This window comes from Dendrobates tinctorius, unplaced genomic scaffold (genome assembly GCF_039654945.1).
Source record: "Dendrobates tinctorius isolate UK_male_01 unplaced genomic scaffold, ASM3965494v1 ptg000012l, whole genome shotgun sequence".
NCBI lineage: Eukaryota > Metazoa > Chordata > Amphibia > Anura > Dendrobatidae > Dendrobates > Dendrobates tinctorius.
The window spans coordinates 2,086,569-2,107,369 of record NW_027361680.1 but is presented as its reverse complement, the minus strand read 5'-3'; the positions used below and the strand labels follow the sequence as shown (position 1 = coordinate 2,107,369).

General features: G+C 41.6%; 1 protein-coding gene across 1 annotated transcript in view; it reads right to left on the bottom strand.

The window, feature by feature from the left end:
- Positions 1–20,801, bottom strand: part of TMCO1 (transmembrane and coiled-coil domains 1) — a 113,133-nt gene that overhangs the window by 37,241 nt on the left and 55,091 nt on the right. The window contains exon 5 of the mRNA XM_073557948.1: positions 3,684–3,751. Within this exon, the coding sequence (XP_073414049.1) occupies positions 3,684–3,751 (68 nt within the window). The remainder of the gene's footprint in view (positions 1–3,683; positions 3,752–20,801) is intronic.

Sequence of the window (20,801 nt, the reverse complement as noted above, 5' to 3'; positions counted from 1 at the left end):
TGGTACAGTGATGGCTGGACTGTCACTGAAGATGGGGCAGTATCAGAATGCTTCACTTAAAAGTAGGGAGAAGGCCCAGGTCATGCAGCTAAAGGGCTGAGACAAATAGGAAGGAAAAATAACGACTCTACTTGTACCCTACATAAACAGTGAAACCTGTGGCACCAAGAAAACAGGTACTGAGCCTACGAAAAGGGAGATGGGTACAAATGGAGAATGCAGAGTTATAGGTACCTGCTTTTTAGAATAGACTGATTTTTTACAATTTCCCAAGAAGCAAAACGAAAAATCTCTGAATATCATTCGATTTTGTTCACACTTGAGGCATAAAGGCTTGTGTGAAATCATATTCCAACAGGAAAATTAACTGTGAACAGGTTTCCTGCCAAACAATTGCTCCATTAACTTCTAATGATGCAAATCCCTTTCTAAACATTAAACTAGTTCCTGCATAGACGAGCAGTGCACAGCTTCTCCCGCTCAGAAGTCACACTAACCTACCTGATGTCACCCTGCTTACTCTATGCAAATACATAAAGGGAACCTGGCGCCAGGTGTGTCCCATATGTGGTAAGGTCAGTACCTGAAAGGACTCAAATACAGCATACTAATATGCTGTATATATGCCCCAATCTGTCCTGAAAAACAAGAAAAAGCTTTTATTATTACATATACCAGGCGGTGCAGTTTGATGGGTGTCGCTGGTCTTGGTCAGCTGCAACTTCTTGTGATGCCCGTCCTCCTTCGCTGCTTCATGTGGACGACGCAACCTACGTCATCCACACATGCATCGCACTCCTGTGCAGGCGTACTTCTCTCTGCTGTCACGGTCACGTTTGTCTGGACGCAGCGAGTACCGCAAGGCGAACCCATAAGACACCCGTGACCCTGGATACAGCGCCTCCAGTGGGGCGAATTTAAATAATAAAACGTGTAGCTGGATACGCTGCCTCCAACTGGCGAATTTAGGTATTACACGTTATACATACAGTAGTCTGGAAACCCCGCCTCCAGTAAGGCGAATTTAAATAATAAAGGGGGAACCTGGGTAACATTAACAATGGTGGGCCCTGCAATAGGGAATAGGAAAGTGGAGACTTCCTGTACTCCCCTGAGCCAGTGTCCCTGCACTCCTAATGTTCCCTATGCCGGTTCCGCACCGAGCGACGCACAGGAACCTAAACACCCTAGCTCGCCCTGAACCTAAACCCTCACTAGGGAATTGGTCGGTGCGGAAACTAATCCCACCACTGCACTAAACACACATGAGGGAAAATGACAATACAGGGGAAACACCACTTAGCTTTGCTCTGTTGCATACGCTCCTAGCAACAGAGCCCACCACCTGTGTGCATCTTATCCTCCACCCAGATCCATCACCATAACTGGATCCTTCACCATAGTGCAGCCTTGGAGCAGAGTCCACCACCAATTGCAGAAGTCCAGTAACAGAGTCCCAAAGAGGAGTTCAGCTCCTGCCCAAAAGTCAAGCATGCTTGAGTCCAGCTCTCAGCAACCAAGTCCCGCACGCTGAGTGCAACTCTCTCCATAGTCGTCACTCCACCAAGCCATGCAAGCACCTCCTGCCGACACCATAAACTGTGACTCCACCATGCCATGCCAGCCCTTCTTGCAGACCACATAGCTGCCACTCGTCCTCTCTGGCTGGGCTGCGCAGGACTCATGTTCAGCTCCTTCATCACCCAGGCTTGCTTCCCAAATGATGAACACACAATATCACCAACAGTGATTGAACACACCTGGCTCTCTTTTATAGAGCCTCACACCCGAATTATAATTACGTGCACTAAACCAAAGAAACTAAAGTGCACTACCACTCACCACCACCGGGGCAACTTAGAATGAATGACACCACGTGTAATAATTCTAATGGCCACCGGGGGCAATCACATCACTTTGGCACCTAGCCAAAGGGAAAAAAGTTCACTTATCTATTTAATCTGTCAGATCCACGCTGGATCATGACATCTGCACTGTTGAGGGCAGAGTACAGTAATGCAGTGAGTATGCGCTGGGGCTCTTTGGCCTTTTCCTACGCATGCGCACTGCAGTTCTTTGCTTTGCCCTCAACAGTGCAGAGAGAACTATGCAGGCGCGCGATGCTGGACAATGTGTGGATGACTGTGGATGATACCACCTGGTATAATACATAGTATAGTAAAAGCTATTTTCCTTGTCTTGCAGGACGGATTGTGGGTAGAATTACAGCATATTAGTATGAGGGCTTTCAGGTACTGGCCTTACATCATATGGGACAAACCTGGTGACAGGTTTCCTTTAAATTGCCTTTACAACTGACATGACCATGCTCCAAAATAAGAAAGGGAAACTAGGCTTCCCTAGTAAAAAAAAATGTGCATTACCACTAGTCAGACAGCATTAGCACAAACCAAAGATTTCAGTCTTCAAATTCTACAACTATATCTACAATTTTTAAAAGCAAATTGATTCTGGTCTATGCTCACATTTGGGATTAGATGTATATATAAAAATATGCACCTTTAGCCAGTTTATTTTGTATTTTCTGCCAGATAAAAAATACACCATTAGTATACAGTCATCAACGTATGGCATACAAATTGCCTTATGTAAGGACAACAGTCTATTGTGAGTACAGTGGGTACGGAAAGTATTCAGACCCCTTTCAATTTTTCACTCTGTTTCATTGCAGCCATTTGGTAAATTCAAATTTTTCTCATTAATGTTCACTCTGCACCCCATCTTGACTGAAAAAGAGAAATGTAGAAATTTTTTCAAATTTAATAAAAAAAGAAAAACTGAAATATCACATGGTCATAAGTATTCAGACCCTTTCCTCAGACACTCATATTTAAGTCACATGCTGTCCATTTCCTTGTGATCCTCCTTGAGATGGTTCTACTCCTTCATTGGAATCCAGCTGTGTTTAATTAAACTGATGCGACTTGATTTGTAAAGGCACACACCTGGACCTGTCTGTATAAGACCTCACAGCTCACAGTGCATGTCAGACCAAATGAGAATCATGAGGTCAAAGGAACTAGCCAAGGAGCTCAGAGACAGAACTGTGTCAAGACAGATGTGGCCAAGGTTACAAAAGAATTTCTGCAGTACTCAAGGTTCCTAAGAGCACAGTAGCCTCCAGAATGCTTAAAGGGAATCTGTCACCCAGAGTATCAGCTGCCAGCACCGCCATCAGGGGCTTATCTACAGCATTCTGTAATGCTGCATAATTGCATCATTCCCAAGAAGACTCATGGCTGTACTAGCTCAAAAGGATGCTTCTACTCAATACTGACCAAAGGGTCTGAATACTTATGACCATGTGAATTTTCAGACTTTCTTTTTTAATAAATTAGCAAAAATTTCAGCATTTCTGTTTTTTTTTCAGTCAAGATGGGGTGCAGAGTGAACATTAATGAGAAAAAAATGAACATTTTTGAATTTACAAAATGGCTGCAATGAAATAGAGAAAAATTAAAAGAGGTCTGAATACTTTCCGTACCCACTGAACATTGCAAAATCTGCTTCTATACAATCTTTTTATACCAATATACACCTGATGTAGGCTGAGTGGTAGAAACTGTTCTTTACTTATATGAAAAATGAAAATGTACTTCTGTTTCAAGAAATTAAGAAACGCTGTTCTGGAATAAAGTGTCGTAATAAATTACATAACTTACATAGAATTGAACATTCCCATCAAAGCTGTAAAACAAAATCCAATGGCAAACATTGACTTCATTCGGACCTAGGAGACAGCAAATGTAAATTTTACAAAGCCAGTAATAACATTGGTATTGGTGTTGTACAAGAAAAGAGAATAGAATACTTGTAGAACAAGAAGATATACTTAATATGCACTGTGTACGTACAATTGCTTACTTTGCCTTTGACCCAGCTAATTCTTCTCTGTTCCATTAGGTCTACAACATCATGTGATTAAAAACAGTTTAGCTGAATTCTTCTAAGCTCTAGGTAGAGACAGGAAGTCTTTACTCCCACTCTTCAATTCCTGTCACCTCTGTAATGTCAGGTGACATCAAGCCCACAGGTTGGTAATGGAGAGGTATCTATAAAACGCCCCCATTACTAACCACAGTCATATTATAGAAAAAAACACACACACAACCAGAATAAAGTACTTTGATTGAAATAATGACAGTCCTTTACTGAGGCTCAAGTAAACCATACTCCCTGAATGCCCCTACTGAAGCCAATGTCTCCTGTAACAAAAATAAAACAATACTCCTCACCTGTCCGGTGAGAAGATAATAATCCTTAACGTCCCACGACGATCCTGATGACTCAGGAGCAGTCACAGTGACTGCTGTCAAGAACTACTAATACAGGAGCGTCATCGTAGCACTGAGCTGCGGTGACAGAGTTTACCAGCTAATGAGCCCAGGTGATCTCACTTTTACAGCAGCACAGCTGCACGAGAAAGCAGAGGCGACGTGAGTTAACCGGGGCTCATCAGCTGATAAACTCCGGTGAACTCTCTCACTCTCTTTTTATACATATAGATGGTCCCAGCAAAGAGCAAACAGATGAACGGCATACTAGGGCACACAAATCACCACATTAACAGACGGAGCTATTTATCTGAAGTATTGCGGCATATAATTCAGTCAAAAAATGGAGGTGCTTGCATGAAAAAACATGAATATTTCAATGTGAAAAAAAAAAAAAAACATGAATATTTCAATGTGAAGAAAAAAAAGAAGAAATATGCAGCACTCATGGATGTAGCTGAAAAACTGTGAATCTTTATTTCACATAATTTCCATCAAATGTGTGGACATGCCGGACGTAGAGGAATGCTAGGGGAGGGAGGGGCCGGACAATGGCCGTTTCGCGATTACTCGCTTCTACGGGTCCAGGTGAGGGGATTAGCTAAAGGTCATTCCCTTTATAGGATCACAGACCTTACTAATTAACATACATAACAAGTTGTGAAACAAACATTTACAAAAAAATATATAGTTATACAATATACAGAGTGCAAGATACTAGTAAAGAATAAATCTTTCCATATCGATTTACAAGATAATCTATATTTTTACAATGTCATAGGAAGATTATTATCTAAATAACTTTACACACAATTTTTTATATAACATTTTTTATAAAAATACTGATAGATCGATCCGGTCATTTAGTCCCAAAGTACTTTGTGCGTTCGCTTTCAGGATCCATTTTGCTTCTTGTTGCAATAAAGCTTTGTCATGGTCGCCTCCTTGAAGTGGAAAATTGACCTTTTCAATCCCTGCAAAACTCAAAATTTCTGGGTTAGCTTTATGCACATCTTGAATATGCTTAATTAATCGCAGTGAGCCCTTTCCTGATGTAATAGATCAATAGTGTTCACCAAAACGTATCGTAAGTGGTCTTATAGTTTTTCCAATACAAAAATAACCACATGGACAAAAAATATAAACCACGAATTTAGTTTGACAAGAAATATAATTTTGTACCTTATGTTCAATAGAGCCAAAATGTATAGAATTCCCTGTCAGATGAAGATGACAGTATTTGCAGTGACCACATTTATAATTTCCTTTTATTGATAATTCTCGTAGCCAATTTTTTTGAGGGGGATGACGTCTATGATGTACTAATAAATCCCCTATATTCTGTGCCCTTTTGTATGCAAATTAAGGAACTAATTTACCATCTGTGTGTAAGGTTTTTTCTGCATCAATGAGATGTCAGTGTTTTCTCACTGCTGTATGTATTGCTCTATCCATTGCACTATGTTTGAAACAAAAATTAAATTTTTTTTGTAGGTTTGACTACACTATTTAATTTTTTAGTCCTTTCCTTTAATAAATCCATCTGAGAAAATTTTTTTACCCTTTCATATGCTTCATTTAATAAAGTCATAGGATATCCCCTTTGCAAAAAACGTTGTTTCAGCTCAGAAATGTGTTCATTAAAAATGGTTTCATCGTTACTCAGTTTTCTTACTCTTAGCATTTGACTATATGGAAGTCCCTTTTTAGTGTGTAATGGGTGAGCGCTCTTATAATGTAAGTACCGTATTTTTCGGACTATAAGACGCACCGGACCATAAGACGCACCCCTATTTTCAGAAGGAAAATAGGGAAAAAAATAATAATGTGTCAAATGGGGGTCCGTCTTACAGTCCGAATTCAGCTTACCTGGGAAGGGATCCGGCACAGGTGGAGTAGTCACAGGGGTCATTCAGTGGTCCAGGCTCGTGCGGTGGCGGCGGCTCTGTGCTGGGGCAGCTGCACTGGGGCTGGGGCGGGTGGGCTGTGCAGGGGCAGCTGTGGCAGGGGCTGCTTGCTGGGGCAGGGGCAGGTGTGGCAGGGGCAGCTGTGCTGGGGCAGGTGGGCAGGGGCAGCTGTGCTGTGGCAGGGGCAGCTGTGGCAGGGGCAGCTGTGGCAGGGGCAGCTGTGCTGGGGCAGGGGCAGCTGTGGCAGAGGCAGGGGCAGCTGTGGCAGAGGCAGGGGCAGCTGTGGCAGAGGCAGGTGGGCAGGGGCAGCTGTGGCAGAGGCAGGTGGGCAGGGGCAGCTGTGGCAGGGACAGGTGGGCTCTGCGGTGCGGTGGTGGCAGCAGGCGGCACTCTGCGGTGCGGTGGTGGCAGCGGGCTGTGCTCCGGTGCAGGGGCGGTGGCTCCACCGGCATTTCTTCGCAGCCCGGAGGCCCCCGCGCACCCCTTGCTGGGCGCTGCCATGTTGCGGTGGCCTCCGGGAGCATGGACGCCGGCAAGATGGCCGCCGGTCCGGGGACGGCGCATGCGCGGCTTCAGATCTCGTGCCAAGATGTCGGGGGGTGAGATTCAAATCTCGACAACGAGATCTCGTCCCCCGAGATCTCGGCACGAGATCTGAAGCCGCGCATGTGCCGTCCCCGGACCGGCGGCCATCTTGCCGGCGTCCATGCTCCCGGAGGCAACCGCAACATGGCAGCGCCCAGCAAGGGGTGCGCGGGGGCCTCCGGGCTGCGAAGAAACTCCGGCGGAGCCGCCGCCCCTGCACCGGAGCACAGCCCGCTGCCACCACCGCACCGCAGAGCGCCGCCCGCTGCCACCACCGCACCGCAGAGCCTCGCCCGCTGCCACCAGCGCACCAGGTACCATGCATTGCGACCATAAGACGCACCCCCCACTTTCCCCCAAAATTTTGGGGGAAAAAAGTGCGTCTTATGGTCCGAAAAATACGGTAATTATTTGTTGTGGTTTCTTTTCTAAACACTTCTGTTTTTAAAGAGCCATTTTTTATTTTAAATTTGACATCAAGAAAATCTATTGTGTTTCCTCCAAATGAAAATGTGAAGCGCATGTTGTCACTGTTCACATTGTTCAGGTATTTTACAAAATCTGCAAATTCTTCCTGAGAACCCACCAGATAATAAAAATATCATCCACAAAGCGAAAATATGCTTGTAAATGTTTTAAGTGTGGATTTAGGGCTGTTTTTATATAAAACTCTTCAAATCGTGCTAGGAATAAATTTGCATAAAATACAAGAGACTGGCGTGCCCATTGCTGTGCCCAACCTTTGTATATACCACTTATCCAGAAATTTAAAGGCATTATGTGCCAGAACATAATCGAGTGACTCGATAATAAAGGAAATAAAATCCTGTGATTTGTTTGTGTTATGTAAAATCTCCTTTATTGCTGCTATGCCTTTATCATGGGGGATGCGGGTATATAGACTCTCAACATCAATAGATGCAAGGGAGAAATGTGGTTGCCAATGAAAATCTTTCAATTTTTTCAATAAATCTCCTGAGTCTTTTACAAAGGATGGCACAGCTTTTAGTAAAGGTTTTAGTAGCCAGTCTAAGTATTGTGAAAGTGGTTCAGTCAAAGAGTTTTTCCCTGATATTATAGGGCGACCCGGAGACTCTTTTAAAGACTTGTGCACTTTTGGCACACTATACCAATAGGGAATTTCTGGGTATTCTGGAAAGAGTTTTTCTGCTCTCTTTTTTGATAATATCCCCAATTGAACATACTTTCTTAAAAGAGATCTTAATTTATCCTTATATTTATGCAAAGGGTTGTCATTTAGCATAAAATAGGTATTACGATCATTCAAGTGATTTAGGGCATCTTGTATATAGTATGTCTTATCCAAAAGAACCAAATTTCCTCCTTTATCAGATCTCCTGAACACAGTATCACTCCATCCCTTCATTTCTTGCAAAGCTTTCATCTCAGATGCTTTCAAATTTTTTTCTGACATGGGATAGAGTAAAGCTTCTACATCCTTGATGACCATATCATGGAAAAGATCGATACTGTTCCCAGGAGATATAGGAGGCATGAAATTTGATTTTATTTCTCCTTTAAAAGGTATTGGTATTTCTTCGTTGGAATTAACTGATTCCAGGGAGAAATCTGGTTCAGTTATACTCATTAACATTTCAACATCAATTAAAAATTGTCTGGGATAGATATCTGAATTTAACATAAAGCCTAAAGGATCAATAGTTGGAGGTTTCTCTCCTTCATGTATAGGAACAGAAACTGCAGCTGAAACACTGGAAAAAGATTTTTTAAGATGTAGCGTTCTTATGCTTTTAAACAATTCAATCCTAAAATCGACATAATCAAATTTTTCTGGAATACAAAAATGTAAGCCTTTAGATAGAACTTCAGTATGTTCACTGGATAATTGGCGCTTTGAAAGGTTTATTATACGTAGATTGTCTGTTGGAGGTGTTATTTCCTCCATGATGCTTGCGTTTCTTTCCTTGATTTTGTAATTTTCCGGCCTCGTCTTGTTTTTTTCCTAAAGGGGGCGTATTATTAGAGGTAGAAGGAAAAGTAAGCATGCTTGAGTCTTCTCGATCGTCTGCAACACTTGAGTCCAAATCCGTGGTCCATCCTTCATAGTTATTTTTCTTTTTATGAGCCATGTTATATCTCCGTTTTTTAGAAAAAGAGGAACGATTTTTATTCCAGGAAAAAATCATGTTATTTTCATAGTCATTTTTATCTCTCAAAAATTTTTCTTTTTTCTTCTGTTTAATATCGATTTGTTGTAATACGAGTTTTTTATCCAATTTTTTGTAAAAATTTGTATTTTGGTTTTCTGTGTAGCGTGACTTTAATTCTGATTTCGCTTTCTCCAACTGTTCAGTCAGATGATCATACTCCTGCTCATTTTTCTCTGCTACCAATTGTAATAAATTGAGAGAACATTGGTGAAGGATATCAGTCCATTTCTTTTGGAAAATAGGATCATCTTGAAATTGTGAAATTTCCTTGAAGATACGTAAACCTCAGTCTATGATTTCAATGATTTTACTGTCCAGAATGATCGGATTTCTCTCTCAGCTAATGATTGTATTTTAAATTCAAGCGATCTTGTGCTGATAATATGCAGCTCTTCCTTAAGATTGCACTCTGCAAAAAACTCTCCTGCATCCTCTCGTCCTGCTAATAGTCCCTGTTCAACCGCATACAAATCAGAAAGCTCTATATTTTCGTCTGTGTCCATTGTATGGATAAAAAGTGAGTGAAATAAACCCTGTGCTCAGTTCAATTACACAAGTTGAATGATCCCAGCAAAGAGCAAACAGATGAACGGCTACGTCCTGCATGTCCACACATTTGATGGAAATTATGTGAAATAAAGATTCACAGTTTTTCAGCTACATCGGTGAGTGCTGCATATTTCTTCTTTTTTTTCTTCACATTGAAATATTCATGTTTTTTCATGCAAGCACCTCCATTTTTTTGTCTGAATCATATGCCGCAATACTTCAGATAAACAGTTCCGTCTGGTAATGTGGTGATTTGTGTGCCCTAGTTTGCCGTTCATCTGTTTGCTCTTTGCTGGGATCATTCAACTTGTGTAATTGAACTGAGCACAGGGTTTATTTCACTCACTTTTTATCCATACAATGGACACAGACGAAAATATAGAGCTTTCTGATATGAATGCGGTGGAACAGGGACTTTTAGCAGGACGAGAGGATGCAGGGGAGTTTTTTGCAGAGTGCAATCTTAAGGAAGAGCTGCATATTATCAGAACAAGATCACTTGAATTTAAAATACAATCATTAGCTGAGAGAGAAATCCGATCATTCTGGACAGTAAAATCATTGAAATCATATACTGAATGCAAGAGAGTCCCGAGAGGTTTACGTATCTTCACGGAAATTTCACAATTTCAAGATGATCCTATTTTCCAAAAGAAATGGACTGATATCCTTCACCAATGTTCTCTCAATTTATTACAATTGGTAGCAGAGAAAAATGAGCAGGAGTATGATCATCTGACTGAACAGTTGGAGAAAGCGAAATCAGAATTAAAGTCACGCTACACAGAAAACAAAAAAAACAATTTTTACAAAAAATTGGATAAAAAACTCATATTACAACAACTCGATATAAAACAGAAGAAAAAAGAAAAATTTTTGAGAGATAAAAATGACTATGAAAATAACATGATTTTTTCCTGGAATAAAAATCGTTCCTCTTTTTCTAAAAAATGGAGATATAACATGGCTCATAAAAAGAAAAATAACTATGAAGGATGGACCACGGATTCGGACTCAAGTGTTGCAGACGATCGAGAGGACTCAAGCATGCTTACTTTTCCTTCTACCTCTAATAATACGCCCCCTTTGGGAAAAAAACAAGACGAGGCCGGAAAATTACAAAATCAAGGAAAGAAACGCAAGCATCATGGAGGAAATAACACCTCCAACAGACAATCTACGTATAATAAACCTTTCAAAGCGCCAATTATCCAGTGAACATACTGAAGTTCTATCAAAAGGATTAAATTTTTGTATTCCAGAAAAATTTGATTATGTCGATTTTAGGATTGAATTGTTTAAAAGTATAAGAACGCTACATCTTAAAAAATCTTTTTCCAGTGTTTCAACTGCAGTTTCTGATCCTATACATGAAGGTGAGAAACCTCCAACTATTGATCCTTTAGGCTTTATGTTAAATTCAGATATCTATCCCAGACAATTTTTAAGTGATGTTGAAATGTTAATGAGTATAACTGAACCAGATTTCTCCCTGGAATCAGTTAATTCCAACGAAGAAATACCAATACCTTTTAAAGGAGGAATAAAATCAAATTTCATGCCTCCTATATCTCCTGGGAACAGTATCGATCTTTTCCATGATATGGTCATCAAGGACGTAGAAGCTTTACTCTATCCCATGTCAGAAAAAAATTTGAAAGCATCTGAGATGAAAGCTTTGCAAGAAATGAAGGGATGGAGTGATACTGTTTTCAGGAGATCTGATAAAGGAGGAAATTTGGTTCTTTTGGATAAGACATACTATATACAAGAAGCCCTAAATCACTTGAATGATAGTAATACCTACTGTATGCTAAATGACAACCCTTTGCATAAATATAAGGATAAATTAAGATCTCTTTTAAGAAAGTATGTTCAATTGGGGATATTATCAAAAAAGAGAGCAGAAAAACTCTTTCCAGAATACCCAGAAATTCCCTATTGGTATAGTGTGCCAAAAGTGCACAAGTCTTTAACCCCTTCCTGACATGAGACGTACTATCCCGTCCACGGTACCCGGGCCCGTATGACCGGGGACGGGATAGTACGTCTACCGCGATCAGCGGCGCCCACGTGGTGAGCGCCGCTGATCGCGGCCGGGTGTCAGCTGATTATCACAGCTGACACCCGGCACAATGTGTCAGGGGCGGTCACGGACCGCCCCCGACACGTTAACCCCTTGCACACCGCGATCAAACATGATCGCGGTGTACCGGGGGTTAAAGGGAAGCATCGGCAGGGAGGGGGCTCCCTCCGTGCTTCCCTGAGCCCCCCACGGCAGCGCAATGTGCAGCGCTGCTGCGGGGGGCTCCTTTCCTCCAGGCCCCCGAATCCAAGATGGCGACGGGGGCCTTCGGGGGCCTGGGGAAGCTGGCTTCCTCAGTGCCTGCAAAGCGCAGGCATGAGGAAGCCTTGTGCACTGCCTGTGACAGATTGCTGATCTGTCACAGTGATCTGTGATGTGACAGATCAGCGATCTGTCACAGGACAGTGATGTCCCACCTGGGACTATGTAATAAAGTAAAAAAAAAATTAAAAAAAAGTGTAAAAATAAATTTAAAAAAATCGCCAAATAAATTAGTAAAAAAAAAAAAAAATAGTCCCCAATAAATTCATTTTTTGAAAATAATAAAAAAAAAAAAACAATAAAAGTACACATATTAGGTATCGCCGCGTCCGTAACAACCTGCCCTATAAAACTGTCCCATTAGTTAACCCCTTTAGCGAACCCCTTAAAAAATAAAAAACGAAGCAAAAAATAATGATTTATTATCATACCGCCAAACAAAAAGTGCAATAACGCGCGATCAAAAAGACGCATATAAATATCCATGGTACCGCTGAAAACGTCATCTTGTCCCGCAAAAAACAAGCCGCCACACAGCATCATCAGCGAAAAAATAAAAAAGTTATAACTCGCAGAATAAAGCGATGCAAAAATAATTATTTTTTATATAAAATAGTTTTCATTGCATAAAACCGACAAAAACATAAAAAAACGACCTAAATGAGGTATCGCTGTAACCGTACTGACCCGAAGAATAAAACCGCTTTATCAATTTTACCGCACGCGGAACGGTGTAAACGCACCCCCCCCAAAAGAAATTCATGAAACGCTGGTTTTTGTTCATTCTGCGTCCCAAAAATCGGAATAAAAAGCGATCAAAAAATTTCACGTGCCCGAAAATGGTACCAATAAAAACGTCAACTCGTCCCGCAAAAAATAAGACCTCACATGACTCGGTGGGTCAAAATAAGGAAAAATTATAGCTCTCAATATGTGGTGATGCAAAAACTATTTTTACAATAAAAAGCGTCTTTTAGCGTGCGACAGCCGCCAAACATAAAAACCGCCATAAATAGTAAATCAAACCCCCCGTTATCACCCCCTTAGTTAGGGAAAAATAATAAAATAAAAAAAATGTATTTATTTCCATTTTTCCATTAGGGTTAGGGCTAGGGTTAGGGCTAGGGGTGTGTTGGGGTAGGGTTGGGGTAGGGTTAGGGCTAGGGTTAGGGGCGTGTTGGGGTTCGGGTTGGAGTTAGAATTGGGGGTTTCCACTGTTTGGGCACATCAGGGGCTCTCCAAATGCAACATGGCGTCTGATCTCAATTCCAGCCAATTCTGAGTTGAAAAAGTCAAATGGTGCTCCTTCCCTTCCAAGCTCTGCTATGCGCCCAAACAGTGTTTTACCCCCACATGTAGGGTAGCAGCCTACTCAGGACAAATTGCAAAACAATTTTTGGGGTCCAATTTCTCCTGTTACCATTAGGAAAATAAAAAATTGGGGGCAAAAATATCATTTTTGTGGAAAAAAATGATTTTTTTATTTTCACATCCGAGTGTTATAAACTTCTGTGAAGCACTTGGGGGTTCAAAGTGCTCACCACACATCTAGATAAGTTCCGTGGGGGGTCTAGTGTCCAAAATGGGGTCACTTGTGGGGAGTTTCAATAGTTTAGGTACATCAGGGGCTCTCCAAACGCACATGACACCCGCAGACCATTCCATCAAAGTCTGCATTCCAAAACGTCACTGCTTCCCTTCCGAGCCCCGACGTGTGTCCATACAGTAGTTTTCTCCCACATATGGGGTGTCAGCGTACTCAGGACAAATTGGACAACAACTTTTGGGGTCCAATTTCTCCTGGTACCCTTGGGAAAATAAAAAAATGGTGACTAAAAGATCATGTTTGTGGAAAAAATACGAATTTTTTATTTTCACGCCCGGGCGTTGTAAACTTCTGTGAAGCACTGGGGGGTCAAAGTGCTCACCTCACATATAGATAAGTTCCTTAGGGGGTCTAGTTTACAAAATGGTGTCATTTGTGGGGGGTTTCCACTGTTTAGGTACATTAGGGGCTCTCCAAAGGCAACATGACACCCGCAGACCATTCCATCAAAGTCTGCATTCCAAAACGTCACTACTTCCCTTCCGAGCCCCGACGTGTGCCCATACAGTAGTTTTCTCCCACATATGGGGTAGCAGCGTACTCAGGACAAATTGGACAACAACTTTTGGGGTCCAATTTCTCCTGGTACCCTTGGGAAAATAAAAAAATGGTGACTAAAAGATCATGTTTGTGGAAAAAATACGAATTTTTTATTTTCACGCCCGGGCGTTGTAAACTTCTGTGAAGCACTGGGGGGTCAAAGTGCTCACCACACATCTAGATAAGTTCCTTGGGGGGGCTAGTTTACAAAATGGTGTCATTTGTGGGGGGTTTCCACTGTTTAGGTACATTAGGGGCTCTCCAAAGGCAACATGACACCCGCAGACCATTCCATCAAAGTCTGCATTCCAAAACGTCACTACTTCCCTTCCGAGCCCCGACGTGTGCCCATACAGTAGTTTTCTCCCACATATGGGGTAGCAGCGTACTCAGGACAAATTGGACAACAACTTTTGGGGTCCAATTTCTCCTGGTACCCTTGGGAAAATAAAAAAATGGTGACTAAAAGATCATGTTTGTGGAAAAAATACGTTTTTATTTTCACGCCCGGGCGTTGTAAACTTCTGTGAAGCACTGGGGGGGTCAAAGTGCTCACCACACATCTAGATAAGTTCCTTGGGGGGTCTAGTTTACAAAATGGTGTCATTTGTGGGGGGTTTCCACTGTTTAGGTACATTAGGGGCTCTCCAAAGGCAACATGACACCCGCAGACCATTCCATCAAAGTCTGCATTCCAAAACGTCACTACTTCCCTTCCGAGCCCCGACGTGTGCCCATACAGTAGTTTTCTCCCACATATGGGGTAGCAGCGTACTCAGGACAAATTGGACAACAACTTTTGGGGTCCAATTTCTCCTGGTACCCTTGGGAAAATAAAAAAATGGTGACTAAAAGATCATGTTTGTGGAAAAAATATGAATTTTTTATTTTCACGCCCGGGCGTTGTAAACTTCTGTGAAGCACTGGGGGGTCAAAGTGCTCACCACACATCTAGATAAGTTCCTTGGGGGGTCTAGTTTACAAAATGGTGTCATTTGTGGGGGGTTTCCACTGTTTAGGTACATTAGGGGCTCTCCAAAGGCAACATGACACCCGCAGACCATTCCATCAAAGTCTGCATTCCAAAACGTCACTACTTCCCTTCCGAGCCCCGACGTGTGCCCATACAGTAGTTTTCTCCCACATATGGGGTAGCAGCGTACTCAGGACAAATTGGACAACAACTTTTGGGGTCCAATTTCTCCTGGTACCCTTGGGAAAATAAAAAAATGGTGACTAAAAGATCATGTTTGTGGAAAAAATACGAATTTTTTATTTTCACGCCCGGGCGTTGTAAACTTCTGTGAAGCACTGGGGGGGTCAAAGTGCTCACCACACATCTAGATAAGTTCCTTAGGGGGTCTAGTTTCCAAAATGGTGTCATTTGTGGGGGGTTTCCACTGTTTTGGTACATCAGGGGTTTTCCAAACGCGACATGGTGTCCGATCTCAATTCCAGCCAAAAACGTCAAATGGCGCTGCTTCCCTTCCGAGCTCTGCCATGCGCCCAAATAGTGGTTTACCCCCACATGTGGGGTATCAGCGTACTCAGGACAAATTGCACAATAACTTTTAGGGTCCTGTTACCCTTGGAAAAATAAGAATTGAGGGTGAAAAGATCATTTTTGTTGAAAAAATATGATTTTTTAATTGTATGGCTTTATGTTATAAACTTCTGTGAAGCCCATGGGGGTTCAAAGTTCTCACCACACATCTAGATGAGTTCCTTAGGGGGTCTATTTTCCAAAATGGTGTCATTTGTGGGGGGTTTCCACTGTTTTGGTACATCAGGGGTTTTCCAAACGCGACATGGTGTCCGATCTCAATTCCAGCCAAAAACGTCAAATGGCGCTGCTTCCCTTCCGAGCTCTGCCATGCGCCCAAATAGTGGTTTACCCCCACATGTGGGGTATCAGCGTACTCAGGACAAATTGCACAATAACTTTTAGGGTCCTGCTACCCTTGGGAAAATAAAAATTGGGGTGAAAAGATCATTTTTGTGGACAAAATATGATTTTTTAATTGTACCGCTGTACGTTATAAACTTCTGTAAAGCCCTTGTGGGTTCAAAGTTCTCACCACATATCTAGATAAGTTCCTTGGGGGGTCTAGTTTCCAAAATGGGGTCACTTGTAGGGGGTTTCCACTGTTTAGGTACATCAGGGACTCTCCAAACGTGACATGGCGTCCAATCTGAATTCCAACCAATTTTGCATTGAAAAAGTCAAACGGCGCTCCTTCCATTCTGAGCTCTGCCATGCGCCGAAACAGTCGTTCCCCCCCCACATATCAGGTATCTGCGTACTCAGGACAAATTGCACAATAACTTTTGCAGTTCAATTTCTCCTGTTACCCTTGGTAAAATAAAAAAAATTGAACCTGAAGTATTTTTTTTATGAAAAAAAGTTAGATGTTCATTTTTTTTTAAATATTCAAAAAAATTCCTGTGACGCACCTAAAGGGTTAATAAACTTCTTGAATGTGGTTTTGAGCACCTTAAGGGGTGCAGTTTTTAGAATGGTGTCACTTTTGGGTATTTTCTATCATATAGACCCCTCAAAGTGGCTTCAAATGTGATGTGGTCCTAAAAATAAAATGGTGTTGTAAAAATGAGAAATCGCTGGTCAACTTTTAACCCTTATAACTTCCTAACAAAAAAAAATTTTGGTTCCAAAATTGTGCTGATGTAAAGTAAACATGTGGGAAATGTTAGTTATCAAGTTTTTTGTGTGCCGTATCTCTGTGATTTAAGGGCATAAAAATTCAAAGTTGGAAAATTGCGAAATTTTCAAAATTTTCGCCAAATTTCCGTTTTTCTCACAAATAAACGCAAGTTATTTGAACGAAATGTTACCACAAACATGAAGTACAATATGTCACGAGAAAACAATGTCAGAATCACCGGTATCCATGGAAGCGTTCGAGAGTTATGACCTCATAAAGGTACAGTGGTCAGAATTGTAAAAATTGGCCCGGTCATGAACGTGCAAACCACCCTTGGGGGTGAAGGGGTTAAAAGAGTCTCCGGGTCGCCCTATAATATCAGGGAAAAACTCTTTGACTGAACCACTTTCACAATACTTAGACTGGCTACTAAAACCTTTACTAAAAGCTGTGCCATCCTTTGTAAAAGACTCAGGAGATTTATTGAAAAAATTGAAAGATTTTCATTGGCAACCACATTTCTCCCTTGCATCTATTGATGTTGAGAGTCTATATACTCGCATCCCCCATGATAAAGGCATAGCAGCAATAAAGGAGATTTTACATAACACAAACAAATCACAGGATTTTATTTCCTTTATTATAGAGTCACTCGATTATGTTTTGGCACATAATGCCTTTAAATTTCTGGATAAGTGGTATATACAAAGGTTGGGCACAGCAATGGGCACGCCAGTCTCTTGTATTTTATGCAAATTTATTCCTAGCACGATTTGAAAAGTTTTATATAAAAACAGCCCTAAATCCACACTTAAAACATTTACAAGCATATTTTCACTTTGTGGATGATATTTTTATTATCTGGTGGGGTTCTCAGGAAGAATTTGCAGATTTTGTAAAATACCTGAGCAATGTGAACAGTGACAACATGCGCTTCACATTTTCATTTGGGGGAAAGACAATAGATTTTCTTGATGTCAAATTTAAAATAAAAAATGGCTCTTTAAAAACAGAAGTGTTTAGAAAAGAAACCGCAACAAATAATTACTTACATTATAAGAGCGCTCATCCATTACACACTAAAAAGGGACTTCCATATAGTCAAATGCTAAGCGTAAGAAAACTGAGTAACGATGAAACCATTTTTAATGAACACATTTCTGAGCTGAAACAACGTTTTTTGCAAAGGGGATATCCTATGACTTTATTAAATGAAGCATATGAAAGGGTAAAAAAATTTTCTCAGATGGATTTATTAGAGGAAAGGACTAAAAAATTAAATAGTGTAGTCAAACCTACAAAAAAATTTAATTTTTGTTTCAAACATAGTGCAATGGATAGAGCAATACATACAGCAGTGAGAAAACACTGGCATCTCATTGATGGTGAAAAAACCTTACACACAGATGGTAAATTAGTTCCTTAATTTGCATACAAAAGGGCACAGAATATAGGGGATTTATTAGTACATCATAGACTTCGTTCCCCTCAAAAAAATTGGCTACGAGAATTATCAATAAAAGGAAATTATAAATGTGGTCACTGCAAATACTGTCATCTTCATCTGACAGGGAATTCTATACATTTTGGCTCTATTGAACATAAGGTACAAAATTATATTTCTTGTCAAACTAAATTCGTGGTTTATATTTTTTGTCCATGTGGTTATTTTTATATTGGAAAAACTATAAGACCACTTACGATACGTTTTGGTGAACACTATTGATCTATTACATCAGGAAAGGGCTCACTGCAATTAATTAAGCATATTCAAGATGTGCATAAAGCTAACCCAGAAATTTTGAGTTTTGCAGGGATTGAAAAGGTCAATTTTCCACCTCAAGGAGGCGACCATGACAAAGCTTTATTGCAACAAGAAGCAAAATGGATCCTGAAAGCGAACGCACAAGGTCCTTTGGGACTAAATGACCGGATCGATCTATCAGTATTTTTATAAAAAATGTTATATAAAAAATTGTGTGTAAAGTTATTTAGATTATAATCTTCCTATGATATTGTAAAAATATAGATTATCTTGTAAATCGATATGGAAAGATTTATTCTTTACTAGTATCTTGCACTCTGTATATTGTATAACTATATATTTTTTTGTAAATGTTTGTTTCACAACTTGTTATGTATGTTAATTAGTAAGGTCTGTGATCCTATAAAGGGAATGTGCAAAACAGAAGATGCGGAGACACCATCACGTGTTTCTCAACGCAAGCAATGACCAGCCAGGTCTTTGCCCGGGAAGGAACAACCACGGGAAGGGCAGTCTCCAATGAAGGAAACCACCTATGCCAAAACATGGTATCCATCCACATACAGCTGTTTCGGGGTATTGCCCCTCATCAGTGTGGAGTAGGAAACTGGCTGGTAGGAGCAATGCCTAGTAAAAAGACTATGAAGAGGAGGATGAATGAACTCATGGAGATCAACATCCGACACTGCGGAGACACCATCACGTGTTTCTCAACGCAGTGATTCTAGAGCACTGCCCCCATCCCTAATGGGAAATATGTAAAACATGCAAAACAGAAGCTGCGGAGACACCATCACGTGTTTCTCAACACAAGCAATGACCAGCCAGGTCTTTGCCCGGGAAGGAACAACCACGGGAAGGGCAGTCTCCAATGAAGGAAACCACCTATGCCAAAACATGGTATCCATCCACATACAGCTGTTTCGGGGTATTGCCCCTCATCAGTGTGGAGTAGGAAACTGGCTGGTAGGAGCAATGCCTAGTAAAAAGACTATGAAGAGGAGGATGAATGAACTCATGGAGATCAACATCCGACACTGCGGAGACACCATCACGTGTTTCTCAACGCATTGATTTTAGAGCACTGCCCCCATTCCTTATGGGAAATATGTAAAACATGCAAAACAGAAGCTGCGGAGACACCATCACGTGTTTCTCAACGCAAGCAATGACCAGCCAGGTCTTTGCCCGGGAAGGAACAACCACGGGAAGGGCAGTCTCCAATGAAGGAAACCACCTATGCCAAAACATGGTATCCATCCACATACAGCTGTTTCGGGGTATTGCCCCTCATCAGTGTGGAGTAGGAAACTGGCTGGTAGGAGCAATGCCTAGTAAAAAGACTATGAAGAGGAGGATGAATGAACTCATGGAGATCAACATCCGACACTGCGGAGACACCATCACGTGTTTCTCAACGCAGTGATTCTAGAGCACTGCCCCCATCCCTTATGGGAAATATGTAAAACATGCAAAACAGAAGCTGCGGAGACACCATCACGTGTTTCTCAACGCAAGCAATGACCAGCCAGGTCTTTGCCCGGGAAGGAACAACCACGGGAAGGGCAGTCTCCAATGAAGGAAACCACCTATGCCAAAACATGGTATCCATCCACATGAGAAACAAATGATGGTGTCTCCGCAGTGTCGGATGTTGATCTCCATGAGTTCATTCATCCTCCTCTTCATAGTCTTTTTACTAGGCATTGCTCCTACCAGCCAGTTTCCTACTCCACACTGATGAGGGGCAATACCCCGAAACAGCTGTATGTGGATGGATACCATGTTTTGGCATAGGTGGTTTCCTTCATTGGAGACTGCCCTTCCCGTGGTTGTTCCTTCCCGGGCAAAGACCTGGCAGGTCATTGCTTGCGTTGAGAAACACGTGATGGTGTCTCCGCAGCTTCTGTTTTGCATGTTTTACATATTTCCCATAAGGGATGGGGGCAGTGATCTAGAATCATTGCGTTGAGAAACACGTGATGGTGTCTCCGCAGTGTCGGATGTTGATCTCCATGAGTTCATTCATCCTCCTCTTCATAGTCTTTTTACTAGGCATTGCTCCTACCAGCCAGTTTCCTACTCCACACTGATGAGGGGCAATACCCCGAAACAGCTGTATGTGGATGGATACCATGTTTTGGCATAGGTGGTTTCCTTCATTGGAGACTGCCCTTCCCGTGGTTGTTCCTTCCCGGGCAAAGACCTGGCTGGTCATTGCTTGCGTTGAGAAACAAGTGATGGTGTCTCCGCAGCTTCTGTTTTGCATGTTTTACATATTTCCCATAAGGGATGGGGGCAGTGCTCTAGAATCACTGCGTTGAGAAACACGTGATGGTGTCTCCGCAGTGT